Below are 13739 nucleotides of genomic sequence, written 5' to 3'. Positions count from 1 at the left end.
TTTTCCTTGCTCCGGGTACGTCTTTCCGTGTTTCCTTCCATTCGTCCTAGCTGTCATTTCCAACAGCCCAATGATATCCCATTATATTCGTGTGCCACAATTTGGTTAGCCAATCCTCAGCTGATGGGCAGACATCATCTCTGTTTCTAGTTCTTTCTGGCCACAAAAAAAAAGTGCTGCTAAAATACACTGCTGTCTATGGAGCCTTTCTCTTTATCAGGGATCTCCATGGAGGACACGGAAGAGTGAAATCTCTAGGTCAAAGGGTATGGCCATTGGAGCCATTTTGCTGGCATAATCCAAATGGTCACGCTGATTCAAAGTTCCGCCAGTTCATTAACAGAATTTATTAAGCATCTACTGTGTGTCAGGCACAGCGCTAAGCGCGGTAGCAGTATTAATACCTTTGCATTAATGTGCTGGTCTTTCCCAACCTCAGCTAGTCCCACCTTCTGTCATCTTTGCCAGTCAGCTGGGTGGGAGCCTGTGAATCCTCTGGGCTGCTTCGATCTGCATGCCCTTTGTTAGCAAGTTGGGGCATTGTCAGTGGCTGTTAATCATGCTGGTCATTTGCCTGCTCGGGAACAGCTTTTGGCCTTATCTATTGCTGATGCTTGACTGTGAACCTTGGCTACCATACTTCATGTAAGAAATCTGATGCAAAGACTCTTTTCCCCTTTGACCGCATTCCTTCTCCTCCTAGAGGCATTAGTTCTGCTTGAGCAAAAGTTCTTGGAAATTTTATGTAATCAAAATTCTGCATTCTATCTTTTGCAATTGCCTCTATCCCTTCTTTGGTTAAGAATTCATCTCTCACCCATAACTGTGCGAGGTATATGAGCCGTTCTATTCTGAAGGTTTCAAGAGAGAAAAAGAAAAGGGAGATGAAAGGAATATACTAGCTTGGAAACAAAGAAGACCGGTCTCCTGCTATTTCTCAGACCTGGAGGTAGCCGAAGGGTGCACAAACTAACCGTACAGGGCAGGCTACACACGTGTACAGAGAGTTTGGCACAGAAACACAACAAACTCAACAGGGAAACAGGGCAGAAGGCAAATGCCAGAGACGACATCCTGATCCTCAAGAGGGGAGTAAAAAGAAAGAGAAAAGCAGAGCTCTGGAATCCAAGGGCCACCCTTCCACTAAGGAACAGCCAAACAAAGCTGGTATCTGGATGCAAGACAAATTCATCCTGGGAAACATGAAGTGGGCAGAGCCAGGAAAACAATCGACATGAGGATGACAAACTTTGTGAAGACGATACCTGAGAATTCTGGTCTTGGCCAGAGACCTGAGGATGAAGGCATTGTCCACTTTCTGCCAGAGGGGACGAGCCAAGATGGGGAACAGATTTCTAGGGACCTGGTCATTCTGCTTGTTTGTTATGAGATATTTGGGGTGGGTTTGTTGTTTTGGGTTTGTTTGGTTTTTTTAATTAGAGGGCAGGTCTCAATAGTGATGTCAAAAAAACAGGGGTCATTGAGGCACTTAAAGGAAGGGCCCCAAGAGTACAAAAGAGGATTCAGAAAGAAGCGTGGGTGGGCAGGACAGTCCTGAAAGAAACATATGGGACAAATTACATACTTTTTAAAAAGCAGACAATACAAAAGGAAGAGTTACAATTTCATTGTAGACCCTTTTTTGTTCTGCTGTTTATGGTTTATGTAAGTTCAGAAAAGAAAAAAAATTTTAAAAAAGAAAAAAAACAAGACTGGACAATTGATTGGATATAGGAGTGAGAGCAAGGGATGGATCTGGGATGACTCAGAAGCTGCCAACCTGGGGCCTGGAAGGACAATGGCTCCCTCGACAGAAAGTTCGGAGGAAGGGTAGGATGAGGGAAAAGCTGAGTTCTGTCTTCTCCATGATGAATTTGAGATGTCCCCAATGTTAGTGAGTCAGACAATCAATTTAAGAGCCTACTGTGTGCCAGAGAGAGCAGCATATGGAGCACGCTGAGGAAACGTTCAGCTAGCTGTGTTCGCTCCCTTCAAATATGGGAAGGAGCTTTATGGGAAATGTTAATCATAATCATTCTGCACAGTAGGACAAAAAACAAATGATAGTAGAAGAGATTCTCATTGAATATGAGGAAGAGGTTCACAAAAAGATGATAAACACTGATTGGGCAGTGCTAAGAGAGTTCATGAAATCTCCGTGATTGGCCACACAGACGCAGATAAGGATCTTGCGCAGCTAGGTCCGCGGGCGGTAATCTGTTTTCTATCCAAGACTGATAATGACCCACATCAGGTTCCACACTGAAGCAAAAACTCAGCTTCTTACATTGACACAACCACCAACATTCAAACACAGCTTCTTAAATGCGGAGCCAAAGATATGAAGCTGTATCTAACAAATCTGGCTCTACATCATGGCCACTAAATAAAAGCAGTGGGCAGGAAAGAAACGCGAGAAGGAACAGTGAAACGCTAGCCATTATCTTATGAAGATTATATTTGGCACGTATAAAGTGCCTCAAAGCCACGCAATGCAAACGACACTCACTTTTGATGCAAGAGAGCCCTTTTCCATCTTCTCAAAGCCAAGCGCCAGGGCACAGTTTGCCAAACCTGAAAATAAAAGTTAGGGATTTATTAAAGCAACGTCTCCAAATACTCAGAAGCATAAGTTCATTAATCATGGGAGGAAAACAAACCTTGTACAAGGTGCAGAGTACACCTACCAGGCTACTACCAGGGCTAGCAACGTTTTCTTTTTAATACCAATATTCTCCTATTGAGATAAGATAATAAATTACCACTAGGTGGCGCTGTGCACAGAGTGCTAAGCCGGGGGTCAGAAACAATCAGAAGTCAAATCCAGGCTCAGATGCTTCCCATCTGAGTGACCCTGGCCAAGTCATTGACCCTCTCAGTTTCTTCATCTGTAAAATCGGGATAAAAGTACCTACCTCCCAGAATCGTAGCAAGGATCATATGAGACCCACGTACAGCGTTTTACAAACCTTAAATCACGACATAAACACCACATGTTACCTAGTGAAACAATGATCTCTGAACACGCGAAACCGCAGGTGGCCCAAAGGGCACACACAGGAGGCCCCAAATGGTCACCAGGAGGCGCAAGCCCATCATTCACCGGCACTGGCACCGTGCTCTGAAGGGCTCAAAACACCCGTGAGCATTCCCTCGTGTGCACCCCACAATAACACCAGGAGGCAGGCAGCGCAGGTCTTACCATTCCCTTTTTACAGATGAGAAAACTGAGGGTCAGAAGTGACCTGATCTGTCCGTGGTCACACAGCCAAGAAGTGTCCGCTGAGACGTGAGCCCAGATTTCCCCGGCTCAGGCCTAGACATTTATCCACCATCAAGGAAATGTAAGAGCAGAAGAGAAGGCCAGCTGGCCTAGGAAATAACAACAGAATGTTCCAAGAGGAACATCCCCAGAATATGTGTGTGTGTGTGTGTGTGTGTGTGTGTGTGTGTGTGTGTGAGAGAGTGGGCGTGTGTCTGTGTGTGTATGTGTCTGTCTGTCTGTGGTGTGTGTGTGTGTATGTGTGAGAGAGAGGGCGTATGCATGTGTGTGTGTGTGTGAGAGAGTGTGCGTGTGTCTGTGTGTGTATGTGTCTGTCTGTCTGTGGTGTGTGTGTGTGTATGTGTGAGAGAGAGGGCGTATGCATGTGTGTGTGTGTGAGAGAGTGTGCGTGTGTCTGTGTGTGTATGTGTCTGTCTGTCTGTGGTGTGTGTGTGTGTATGTGTGAGAGAGAGGGCGTATGCATGTGTGTGTGTGTGAGAGAGAGAGTGTGTGTGTCTGTGTGTGTATGTGTCTGTCTGTGGTGTGTGTGTGTGTGTGTGTGTATGTCTCTGTCTGTGGTGTGTGTGTGTGTGAGAGAGAGAGTGTGCATGTGTCTGTGTGTGTCTGTGTCTGTGTGTGTGTGTGTGTGTGTGTGTGTGTGTATGTCTCTGTGGTGTGTGAGAGAGAGAGAGTGTGCGTGTGTCTGTGTGTGTACATGTCTGTCTGTCTGTGGTGTGTGTGTGTATGTGTGAGAGAGAGGGTGTATGCATGTGTGTGTGTGTGTGTGTGTGTGTGTGAGAGAGAGAGAGAGTGGGCGTGTGTCTGTGTGTGTATGGTATGTGTCTGTCTGTCTGTGGTGTGTGTGTGTATGTGTGAGAGGGTGTATGCATGTGTGTGTGTGTGTATGTGTCTGTCTGCGGTGTGTGTGTGTATATGTGTGAGACAGAGGGCATATGCATGTGTGTGTGTGTGTGTGTGTGTGTGAGAGAGTGTGCATGTGTCTGTGTGTGTATGTGTCTGTCTGTGGTGTGTGTGTGTATGTGTGAGAGAGAGGGTGTATGCATGTGTGTGTGTCGCTGTAGGCGTGTGTGTAAGGTTTACAGAAGGGCTCAGGACCACAAGGGATGGCTGGGCCGTGATCTGCACCAGGGAGGGGAGGGACACACAATAATGAGTTCATGAATCCATCAAAGCTATGAAGCATGGTATTAAACAGCTGCCCAGCAAAGCTCTAAGTGGGGCCTGAGGGAAGGCCATGACTGACCACAGAGAATCAAGGAAGACTTCTTGGAGGAAGCAGTTCTCAGGTGGGACTGAGAGGGAAGGGACAGAAAAGGCACACCAGGCAGGCCCAGAGCCAGCACAGGCCTCGTCATTCATTTCCCTCTTCTAAGGTGGTGAGCTCTTCACTGGGGAGGTGTTAGAGCAAAGGCTGAATGAAGGGCTGTGGATGGGCTTCATCTCCCCAAGCAGGGGTTGGGCTACATGACCCATGACACCAAAGGGCTCCTGGGAAGCCTCCGCAGCATCACATGCATGGGGCCTTAGCCCCTGCAATCCCTACAGGGCATGGGTCGGTCAGCACTGATGCCACCGGCACCATGGGGCGGGTTCTCTGCAAAGGGGTGTGGGTCCAGTTCTGTCTGTCAACAAGAAAGATTTTAGCCACCCTGCTTCATGCACATTACAGAACAGCACTGAAAGACACATACAGGAACAAAAGGGACCAGCCGTCGCTCCACTAAGACAGCCCACTGCGGTCCCTCTGCTGAGACAGCCCGACGCCAATCCCGGGGGTGCCTTACCGCCCTGGATCAGCTGTCGCGCCATATACAAAGCCGTGGAGCCGGTGGAACAATTGTTATGTACGTTGAAGATTGGAATTCCAGTCAATCCCAAGCTATGGTAGATGGCCCTCTGGCCACAGGTAGAGTCACCTGTGTGGAAGAGAGCAGACAGAAAGGAATAATTAAGAAGCAACAGCATCCCACAGAAATAAGAAGGCGCTGTTGGGGAAACAGAGTGTCTCATGAGCGACACCTCCATGAACCGGGCCACTCTCTAAGCCAGGAGAGGGTACAGAAGCAGAGAGCTACAAGGCAGCATCACGAGAGTCATGGTGGTGAACACCCTTTGCAGTTCACAAAGCACTTTCTTGATGACAGTCCTGTAAAACAGGGAGTGCATCACTCTTCTGGTTCTGCAGACAGAGAAGCTGAGGCTCAGAGATCTGGAAGTGACGGGCAAACGTGGGAAGATTATGAGTGTTTGATAAAGGAGAGCAGAGCACATTAAACCTCTGACTCTTAGTACCAAGCAAGGTATAAAGCAGGGTCACACATACTCACCAAAGACATTTGCCATCCATAACAAAAGAGCTATAAATCACATTTTAAACAATATAATTATAGATTAAATGCACAGAGGTGTTTCTTTCATCTTTTCCTTATCTAAATTCTCCAAAGTACCTGTTTAAGATACATGTACTACTCAGCTGACTCAGTAGGTCACCCCCATAACTCCATGTCACCATCTGGGCCAGAGGAATCTGTCAACCATTTGGTTTTTCCTGCATGCATCAGGTAGAACCTCTGTCTTTAGACAGAGTGGACACAGATCTATAGGAGGTGACACCGTAGTGTTCTTGAACTGGATGCCATCAACGCAATATCTCAAGAAGAGAAGCTTGTCCATAACAGAATCACTCATAGAGAATCCATCTTCTACCTCAGTTCTTTAAGGAACATGCTCCAGGACACAGAGCACACCTTTGGTGAGTATATGTAGCCCTGCTATTCCCTGACTATCAGTAAGAACGTGAGGCTCGCTGTTCTCACTTAACAGAGAATCTGGTCCCATCTCAACCTCTGCGTAGGAAATGCCTTGTTTATTCAATCAAATTTTTTTCTATAAACACAGTGGGAGCTGGTATTTTTCCAGGCCTCCTTAGCCTCAGGGCCTTCCCTCTGAGCTCACGTCTATTTGATCTTGTATAGACCTTGTTTGTACCTAGTTGTTCACCTAGCAAACTGTAAGCTCCATGAGGGCAGGGACTGTCTTCTGCCTTTCTCTGTATCCCCAGAGCTCAGCAGCAGAGCCTAGCACACAGTGGGTGTTTAATAAATGCTCGTTGATGTCTCTACACCTTTCAGTCAAATGTGACCACAAAGCTGCACTCTACCACAGAAGATTATCTGGAAGCACACATATCCCCTTCTCATCTATTCAAGGGTTCCCTGCATATACATACAGACCATTCACACCAGTATATGGGTCAGTAAATAAGTCTACTTAGTAGCCTTTTTTGACAATGACACTCTCATTTTTTTAAATTTTATTAATTTATTTTGATTTATCAACAATCACTTCCATATGCTTTTGAGTTGAAAATTTTTCTCCCCCTTCCTCCCCCCCACCCTCCCCAAGACGGCACACAATTTAATATAGGCTATACATTTACATTCCTGTTAAACATATTTTCACATTAGTGAAGTTGTAAGTAAAAATTAAAACCAACAGGAGGAACCATCAGAAAGATGAGACAAAACTCAACAGAAGGTAAAAATAAGTGATAGCGATTCGACCTCCATAGTTCTTTCTTTGGATGTGGACAGCATTTTCCATCCCGAGGCCTCTGGAGATGTCTTCAGTCCTTGTAATGCTGAGAAAGGTTCAGTTTAACAATCTTAGTCATTGCATAACGTGGCTGTTATTGTATACAAAGTCCTCTTGGTTTGCTCACTTCACTCAGCATCAGACCATGTAAGTCTTTCCAGGTTTTTCTGCAGTCAGCCTGTTCATCATTTCTTATAGCAAACTCTCATTTTTCTGGGGTATCTTTCCCTGTTTGAGATAGTTTGTACCCTCAATGCTTTCAAATGGTATCATTCTTAACACAAATTTCTCCCGTATTTATTTGGCCAGGTTCTGCTGTTCTTTCCAAATTGAATTCACATAGCTTTTCTTCTTTTTTGCATAACAAACAGGCGTCCTGAGCCTAACTGTGCTGGTTCTATCATCAATGAGTGAAACAGGCTGCCTAAAACATACTGGCAAAACCATTCCAGTAAGCATCTATTTGCTGTTCTTCCCATTTCATCTGTACATGCTTCGAGGAGGACCTCAGGCCTCACATTATCCTTGCCACAGACTAATTTTCCCATTCACTACTTTTGGTGGTTTTAGAAGGTAACAGGAATAGGGATGGGGTCTTTATAAGGCAAATTAACCACATGATCCTTTCCTTACAAGTTTTTTGCTCTAAAACTGGGGCTGCCCACTTGGCCAGGAGATGAAGCACTACTGGTGATGGGGCCTCTTTGTGATGGCTGCTTTACTTCAGCTAAGCTTCTCTAGGAAATGATGACAATCTGAGGCAACAGCCTTCCCCTGGTGGCCCATGTTTTAGAGTGAACAGATGATTTGGAGTCAACAGATTGGATTAGCACTATTATAATTACATGCAGGGTGATCTTATCTTTATTTTTTCTTCTAATTTGGCATTGATTTTGACTGAGAAGATCAAAATTAATATTACCTTGAGTTTCTACTGTATTGATTCTACAATGTAACTGATTTCATGTTATATCCACCTAAAGCCACCTTTCTATGTCCTTGAGTTAAGCTCAGGAATGAAACTTTCCCTCTGAGTTAGTTTAAAGTTATAATTAAAAGAAAACTTGTTATCCCTCATACCTTCAGCTCCTGGAAAATTCCAGGAGATCTGTTTATCTGCCTTCAAAGGCCTACAAGATCTATTGTCTGTTCCTGCCTGTCTTTGTGCAATTAAGGGAGGTTTTCTCTCTTCCAAGGAGGGGGCAGGTCTGGTAGTTTTGATCCCCTCACAAAGACTGTAAGCTGAGGATGGGTCCCATAAAACAATGAACTTACCTGATTGTCAGACAGCGGTGGTTATTAGCCTGCTTTCTCGGCAAGCAATCATGTTGTCCCCACCCCCACAATGCTGTCCACCCTCCAACCAATCGCATTGTCTTCCCAACCCTATGTGAAGGCTACCTCAAGTTCTCTGGCTGTTGACAGCCAAAGATCCAGTTTATCGGCTATTGCTAGACTAACTAATAAACTGATTATGCTCAGACCACTATCTCTCAGTTTACCTTAATTTTCTAACATAATATGACCTTTGCTCTAACTAGTCAATGGTTTGCCAGCACATGATTGACTCAGAAGTGGCCCAACACAAAAACTCAACTGATTGTCAGTTCAGACTAACCACTTTCACTTTCTGCGACATTTGGGGCCTACCATGCTTAATGCCTTCCAAATCTCTTTCTGAAGAAAGTACTTATGATACTTAGGCCTGAGGCTTCTGAGCCAGCTCTGGCCACTTTCACTTCTTATCCCAAATAATATTTTCTCAGTCAAGTTTTCTCCCTGTCCTACCCTTGTGCACGTGCCTTCACAATAAAAAGGCAAATCTGGTCCAGCTCTTCGTAGGATTTCTCTAACCTCTTCAGCTCCTGCTGAACTGAACCCTGAGCTGCCATCATCCTCACTACAGACTTGTTCATCCCCAGCACAGCAAGGTGACACGGCCAAACATCCCATGAGATGGTTCTGTCTTTCGGCACGAGGAAATCAATTCCACCAACTTTGTCAGTCATGTGTTGGGAGAACCTGAAAGCCATCCATCCATCTAATTGTAGCTTCTTAATGTCATCTGGTTTCATTTATATTGAAGATGTCAACATGGACATGGTTCCATCTCCCTCATGTGGTGCCCACTCGAGATGTCAGACAAATTATTAAAGTGACAACGCCAGACAGTCCAAAACTGAGGTGATTCTTAGAACTCTCTGACCACTTTCTGGCACTGCCACCATCACTGCAGATACATAATGAGTCCACACAGGACTGAGGGCAATTCTGTATTATCTACCCTCGGAAGGCTCAGCCAGAGAACTCATCACCTAGCAGCCAACTTGCTGGTGATGAGATTTCTCCATACTCAGCTAAGCTCTGACACCAATCAATCAATCAATCAACAAGCACTTATTAAACACCTACTGTAAGCCAGGCCCTACAGAGGCCCATGCCCTCAAGGAGCTTACACTGCACTGGAGGAGCCAACAGGTACATACCTAACAAATAGATACAAAATCCACACGAGGTAGCTCGCTTTGGGAGCCAAGGAGATTAAGGAAGGCTTTGCATGGAAGGTGGGAGGTTGAGAGAGGGCCAAGGGCCAAGGCCAGAGATGGAGCACTGTGTGAGAGGGGCAGCAAGGTCAGTTTGGCTGGACCAGAGAATACAGGAAAGAAAGATGCAAAAGGCTCCTAAGGCAGTTTGGGCCCAGGCCACAAAGGTCTTTAAAACCCAACCTGAGGAGTCTGTTTTCGATCCTAGAGGCAAGAGGGAGCCACTGGCATTTACTGATTAGGAGAGTGGCAAGGCCTGGCGTCTGGCACACAGCAGTTAACAAACGCTTGTTGGCTTGACTTGGAGGTCAGACTGGAGAGGAGATAGCTGTGAGGCAGGGAAACCAATGGCAGAATTCTACAACAGTCCAGGCCAGGGCCCTTAGGCCAAAGTCTGCCACCTCTGGTCTAGGAAGAGGCTCGTGAGCATCTGAACTCAGCTGGTGGGAAAGCGTGTGAGTGATTACGAGGGGTCAGAGGTAAGCGATATTGTGAAGACAGACACAAGGGCTGAGAGCTGACTGGATGGCACAGTGAGAAAGAAGACAGGAGGCTGTGGAAGGATGGAGACACCCTCAATAACAGGAGGAAAGTTCAGAAGGGCAGCGGACAGATGGTTCTTTCTGGGACGTGCTGAATTAGGAGATGTCTATGAGGCTGCGAGGGGGCACCATAGCGAACACAGCGCCTGGCCTGAAGTCAGGGTGACTCATCTTCCTGAGTTCAAATCCAGCCTCATACACTTACTAACTGTGTGACCCTGGGCAAGTCACTTAACCCCGTTTGCCTCAGTTTCTTTATCTATAAAATGAGCTGGAGAAGGAAATGGCAAACACTACAGTGTCTGCCAAGAAAATCCCAGATGGGGTCACAAAAAGTCGGACACGACTGAAACAATGGACAACATGAGGCATCCACTTTGAAATGTCCAGCAGCATTCGGTGATGCTGGACTGGAGCTCAGGAGACAGCGCCTGAGGCTGGATTTAGAGATGATAACTAAACCCATGGACGAGGATAGAGCCTTGAGGAATATCCACAGTGAGGAAGCATGGAACTGGTGATGAGCCCAAGAAGGAAGCCAAGGAGAAGGAGTCAGACAGGCAAGAGGAGAGCCAGGAGACCGACCGTGGAGGCATAAAAGCCCGTGGGGCCAGGGCAGTCGACAGGCACAGATTCTCCAGAAAGGTCAAGAAGGATGAGGATTTCTAATAAGGAAAGAACTGGAAACACGCGTTTCTCTGCCAGTCCATGGGGGTGGGACACCATCACATGTCATACTTCTGCAATATACTGGTGAGCTTTCCAGAACTGTTCTTTTCTTTCTTATTAAAGATAATTAATAACAATAACGATAGTAACTGGCATTTACGTGGCACATTAGGCTTTCCTTGAGGCTCCTCCCATTGTTCAGTCGTGTTTGAGTCTCCATGACCCCATCTGGGTTTTCCGGGCACATGCTGGAGCGGTCAGCTGTTTCCTGCTCCTGCTCACGTGAGGATGACAGTATTATTGCCCATGTGACAGAGGAGGCCACTGTGGTTGAGAGGTGAGAAGACCTGCCCAGGGCCATGCAGTTATAGTGAGCTAAGGCCAAGCACTAACTCACCATACACGTAGCCAACATATGCCTGCTCCACTTCCGAATAAGAGATCCGGGCATCAGCCAGAGCCTTCAGCCCTACAAAAAGAAAAAAAAGTATATTAACAAAAAGACTTCTGTCAGCTGACACTTACCATTTTTTTAGGTGAGTCAAGAATTAAGTTCTAGCACTCTCCGAAGTTTAAACAGCAAATATACCCTCACATAGTATCTCTCTCTCTCTCTCTCTCTCTCTCTCTCTCTCTCTCTCTCTCTCTCTCTCTCTCTCTCTCTCTCTCTCTCTTTCTCTTTTTGGCTAGGCAATGGGGTGAAGTGACTTGCCCAGGGTCACACAGCTAGTAAGTGTTATGTGTCTGAGTCCACATTTGAACACAGGTCTTCCTGAATCCAGGGCCGGTGCTCCATCCACTGCACCACCTAGCTGCCCCTCTCACACAGTCTTAGAGTCAAGCTTAACACATGTGTTTTCAGTTGAATATAATAATTAAGGAGCAGTTTAAATTAAGTCAGGGAAGGAGAAAACCAGCAGCTAGCTGACTTAACACAGGTCAAAGCCCAGAAGACTCAATTGGGCAAACAAGTGACCTATGTCCCTTTCAGTGAGAAGCATTTGAAGCCCCTCAAGTCTTTATTTTTTCCTTTTGCCTTTCCTTGGAAGCATCTGGGGTTAATTGGCTTGCCCAGTGTTACACAGCTAGTAAGTATCTGAAGCCACATCCGAACTCAGGTCCTCCTGACTCCAGGGTCCCTGCTCTAGCCACTACCCCACCTCCACCTCACCCTGTCTTGAGGGAAGTGGGGGAAGGGAGAATGACAGCAGTGCTGCCCACAGCCAGGAATGAAAGACCGAAGCTACAAGCAGAGCAGGGCGTCCTCAAGGGAGCGAGTGTGACAGAGAAGAGGATGCGGCGCCCACCACCATGGAGATCTATCAGGCAAGGCTCCACCTCTCCAAGGAAAATGACCCTGCCCCTAGACACAGAGGGCAGCACCAAACTCCCCTCCTCCGAGGGGAAGGCGAACCTCAGCAGGCGACTGGAGCCAAGGTCTGCTCTCCCAGGAGACAACATAGTACACAGGACGTGTTTCGAAAGACTTTTTTGCATGAGGATCCTGAGAACAGTCAGTCTGAACACTTTTCTGCCTGAGCCGCTGAGGCGCCCAATGGGCACTGACATGCTATGCCCCCATGCTGGGCTGCCCATATCACTAGAACCTCCTACTGAACCGCACCGCTTCTCTCCAACTTTCATTTCGGAATCTTCTTCTTAATTCTACCTCCCGATCTCTGGGCACCCTGATTGCTCACGCTGGCCTAGGCTTCCTGCCTCCCGCTCGGGCATACCTCTGGGGTCTCCCTTCAGTGACACCCTGCCAGCCAGTCCACAACAGCGAGAAAGACTAAGTGCAGCTCAACTTAAAAGACAGCCTTCTCTAGAATTTGAAAATGCTCCTGTTTATCACGCATGACTCAGTTTCCCAATCTTGTCTGCAAAGCAAGATTATTGCCTTCCCAAAACCAGGCAGCCAGTCTTTATTTCCTGTTACAGATTAGGTGCCATTTTCAATGCAATATACCCGGCCACTCAGCGGCGGATGACAGAGATCATGGGCTGTCAAGTAATAACCCCCCTACTGATCATGCCACTACCGAAAATGTGGGAAGTACAGCCTGACCCTAAAGGAGACAACCTCTGCTGCCCCCCAGCAGTGCTGCCACACTGGGCCAATGGCAAGGCCACCTCACCCCCAAGGAACAGGGACTGTCTGCTCAAAAATGAAGAAGGATGAAAGATCACTTTCTCCACGGGTTGGTTACCTGCTTCTTTTGCCAGGTCAGGGTAGTCCACTGAATCCTGAAGCCCAGGCTTCAGAAACTAGAAAAACAAGAGGAAAATAATCAGTACAAGTACCACACTGCGATTTTCCCAACTGGGTCGCACATCTGCTAAAAATATGCATCATAAAGAAATGGGAGTAATTTTTCTTATTTTAACAATGACTAACCTAGGGAACAGAGTTACTGATAATTTATTTGAATGTTGTTTACTTATGGAATTCAAAGGTCTTTAATAATTAGCTATGAGAGAGGGAAGGGGTCAGAAGGGAAGGAAGAGGTAAAGGGAAGTGGGAAGAGATCACAGGGCCTCAGGCCCGCTGGAGGAGGACACACAACAAAGGCTTCATCTTTGCTCATTGGCTCTTTCCTTTGTTTCTGCCTTGTTAAAGCCCAAGGCTTTGGAATAAGATGCTGACCCTAAGCTTCTCATGTCCATTTGATGACTCATTTTCATTGCCGGTTACTGAGTTTATAATCAAATGTTTTAACAGCAATCACCATCTTTAGCTAGTATGACCAGACATTGACTATGATGGTCTGGATGCATGCCAGTCCGAAATGAAGCAGGAAGAGCCAGAATCCACATGGCTCTATCTACTCACCAGGAGGATACTTTGGAAATCGTAGTCCTAAGACATGCTCCAAGCTCCCCCTTCATTTCTCTCCATGATTTTTCTTCACACTGCCCCTCCTTTTCTGCCTGATTCCACACCCAAGACACTCACTATATTCTACTCCCCTTCTTATTTCCAATCCTCAAAGTGCTAGGTCTGACTGATGACAAAGCATTTAGTACTGCTTTCTCTGTCACAGGCATCATGCTGAACACTGAGGATACAAATACAAGCAGGCACTGAGGATACAAATACAAGCAGGA

The 13739-nt window shown here is 46.4% G+C and overlaps 1 protein-coding gene across 4 annotated transcripts in view; it reads right to left on the bottom strand.

The window, feature by feature from the left end:
• The window catches only part of SCP2 (sterol carrier protein 2), a 71613-nt gene that overhangs the window by 49816 nt on the left and 8058 nt on the right, over nucleotides 1–13739 (bottom strand). For 2 of the 4 annotated variants that reach the window (XM_020987797.2, XM_078156642.1), the window contains exons 2-5: nucleotides 12842–12899; nucleotides 11029–11100; nucleotides 5068–5199; nucleotides 2510–2574 (exon numbers count right to left, since the gene is read on the bottom strand). In XM_020987797.2, coding sequence (XP_020843456.2) covers nucleotides 2510–2574; nucleotides 5068–5199; nucleotides 11029–11100; nucleotides 12842–12899 — 327 coding nt within the window. The other 2 variants (XM_078156641.1, XM_078156644.1) reach the window with 2 other exon arrangements.

The sequence above is a fragment of the Phascolarctos cinereus genome, unplaced genomic scaffold (genome assembly GCF_003287225.1).
Source record: "Phascolarctos cinereus isolate Bilbo 61053 unplaced genomic scaffold, phaCin_HiC Scaffold_5;HRSCAF=322, whole genome shotgun sequence".
NCBI classification, from domain to species: domain Eukaryota; kingdom Metazoa; phylum Chordata; class Mammalia; order Diprotodontia; family Phascolarctidae; genus Phascolarctos; species Phascolarctos cinereus.
The sequence above is the reverse complement of the archived record's forward strand: the minus strand, read 5'-3'. Positions and strand labels throughout refer to the sequence as shown.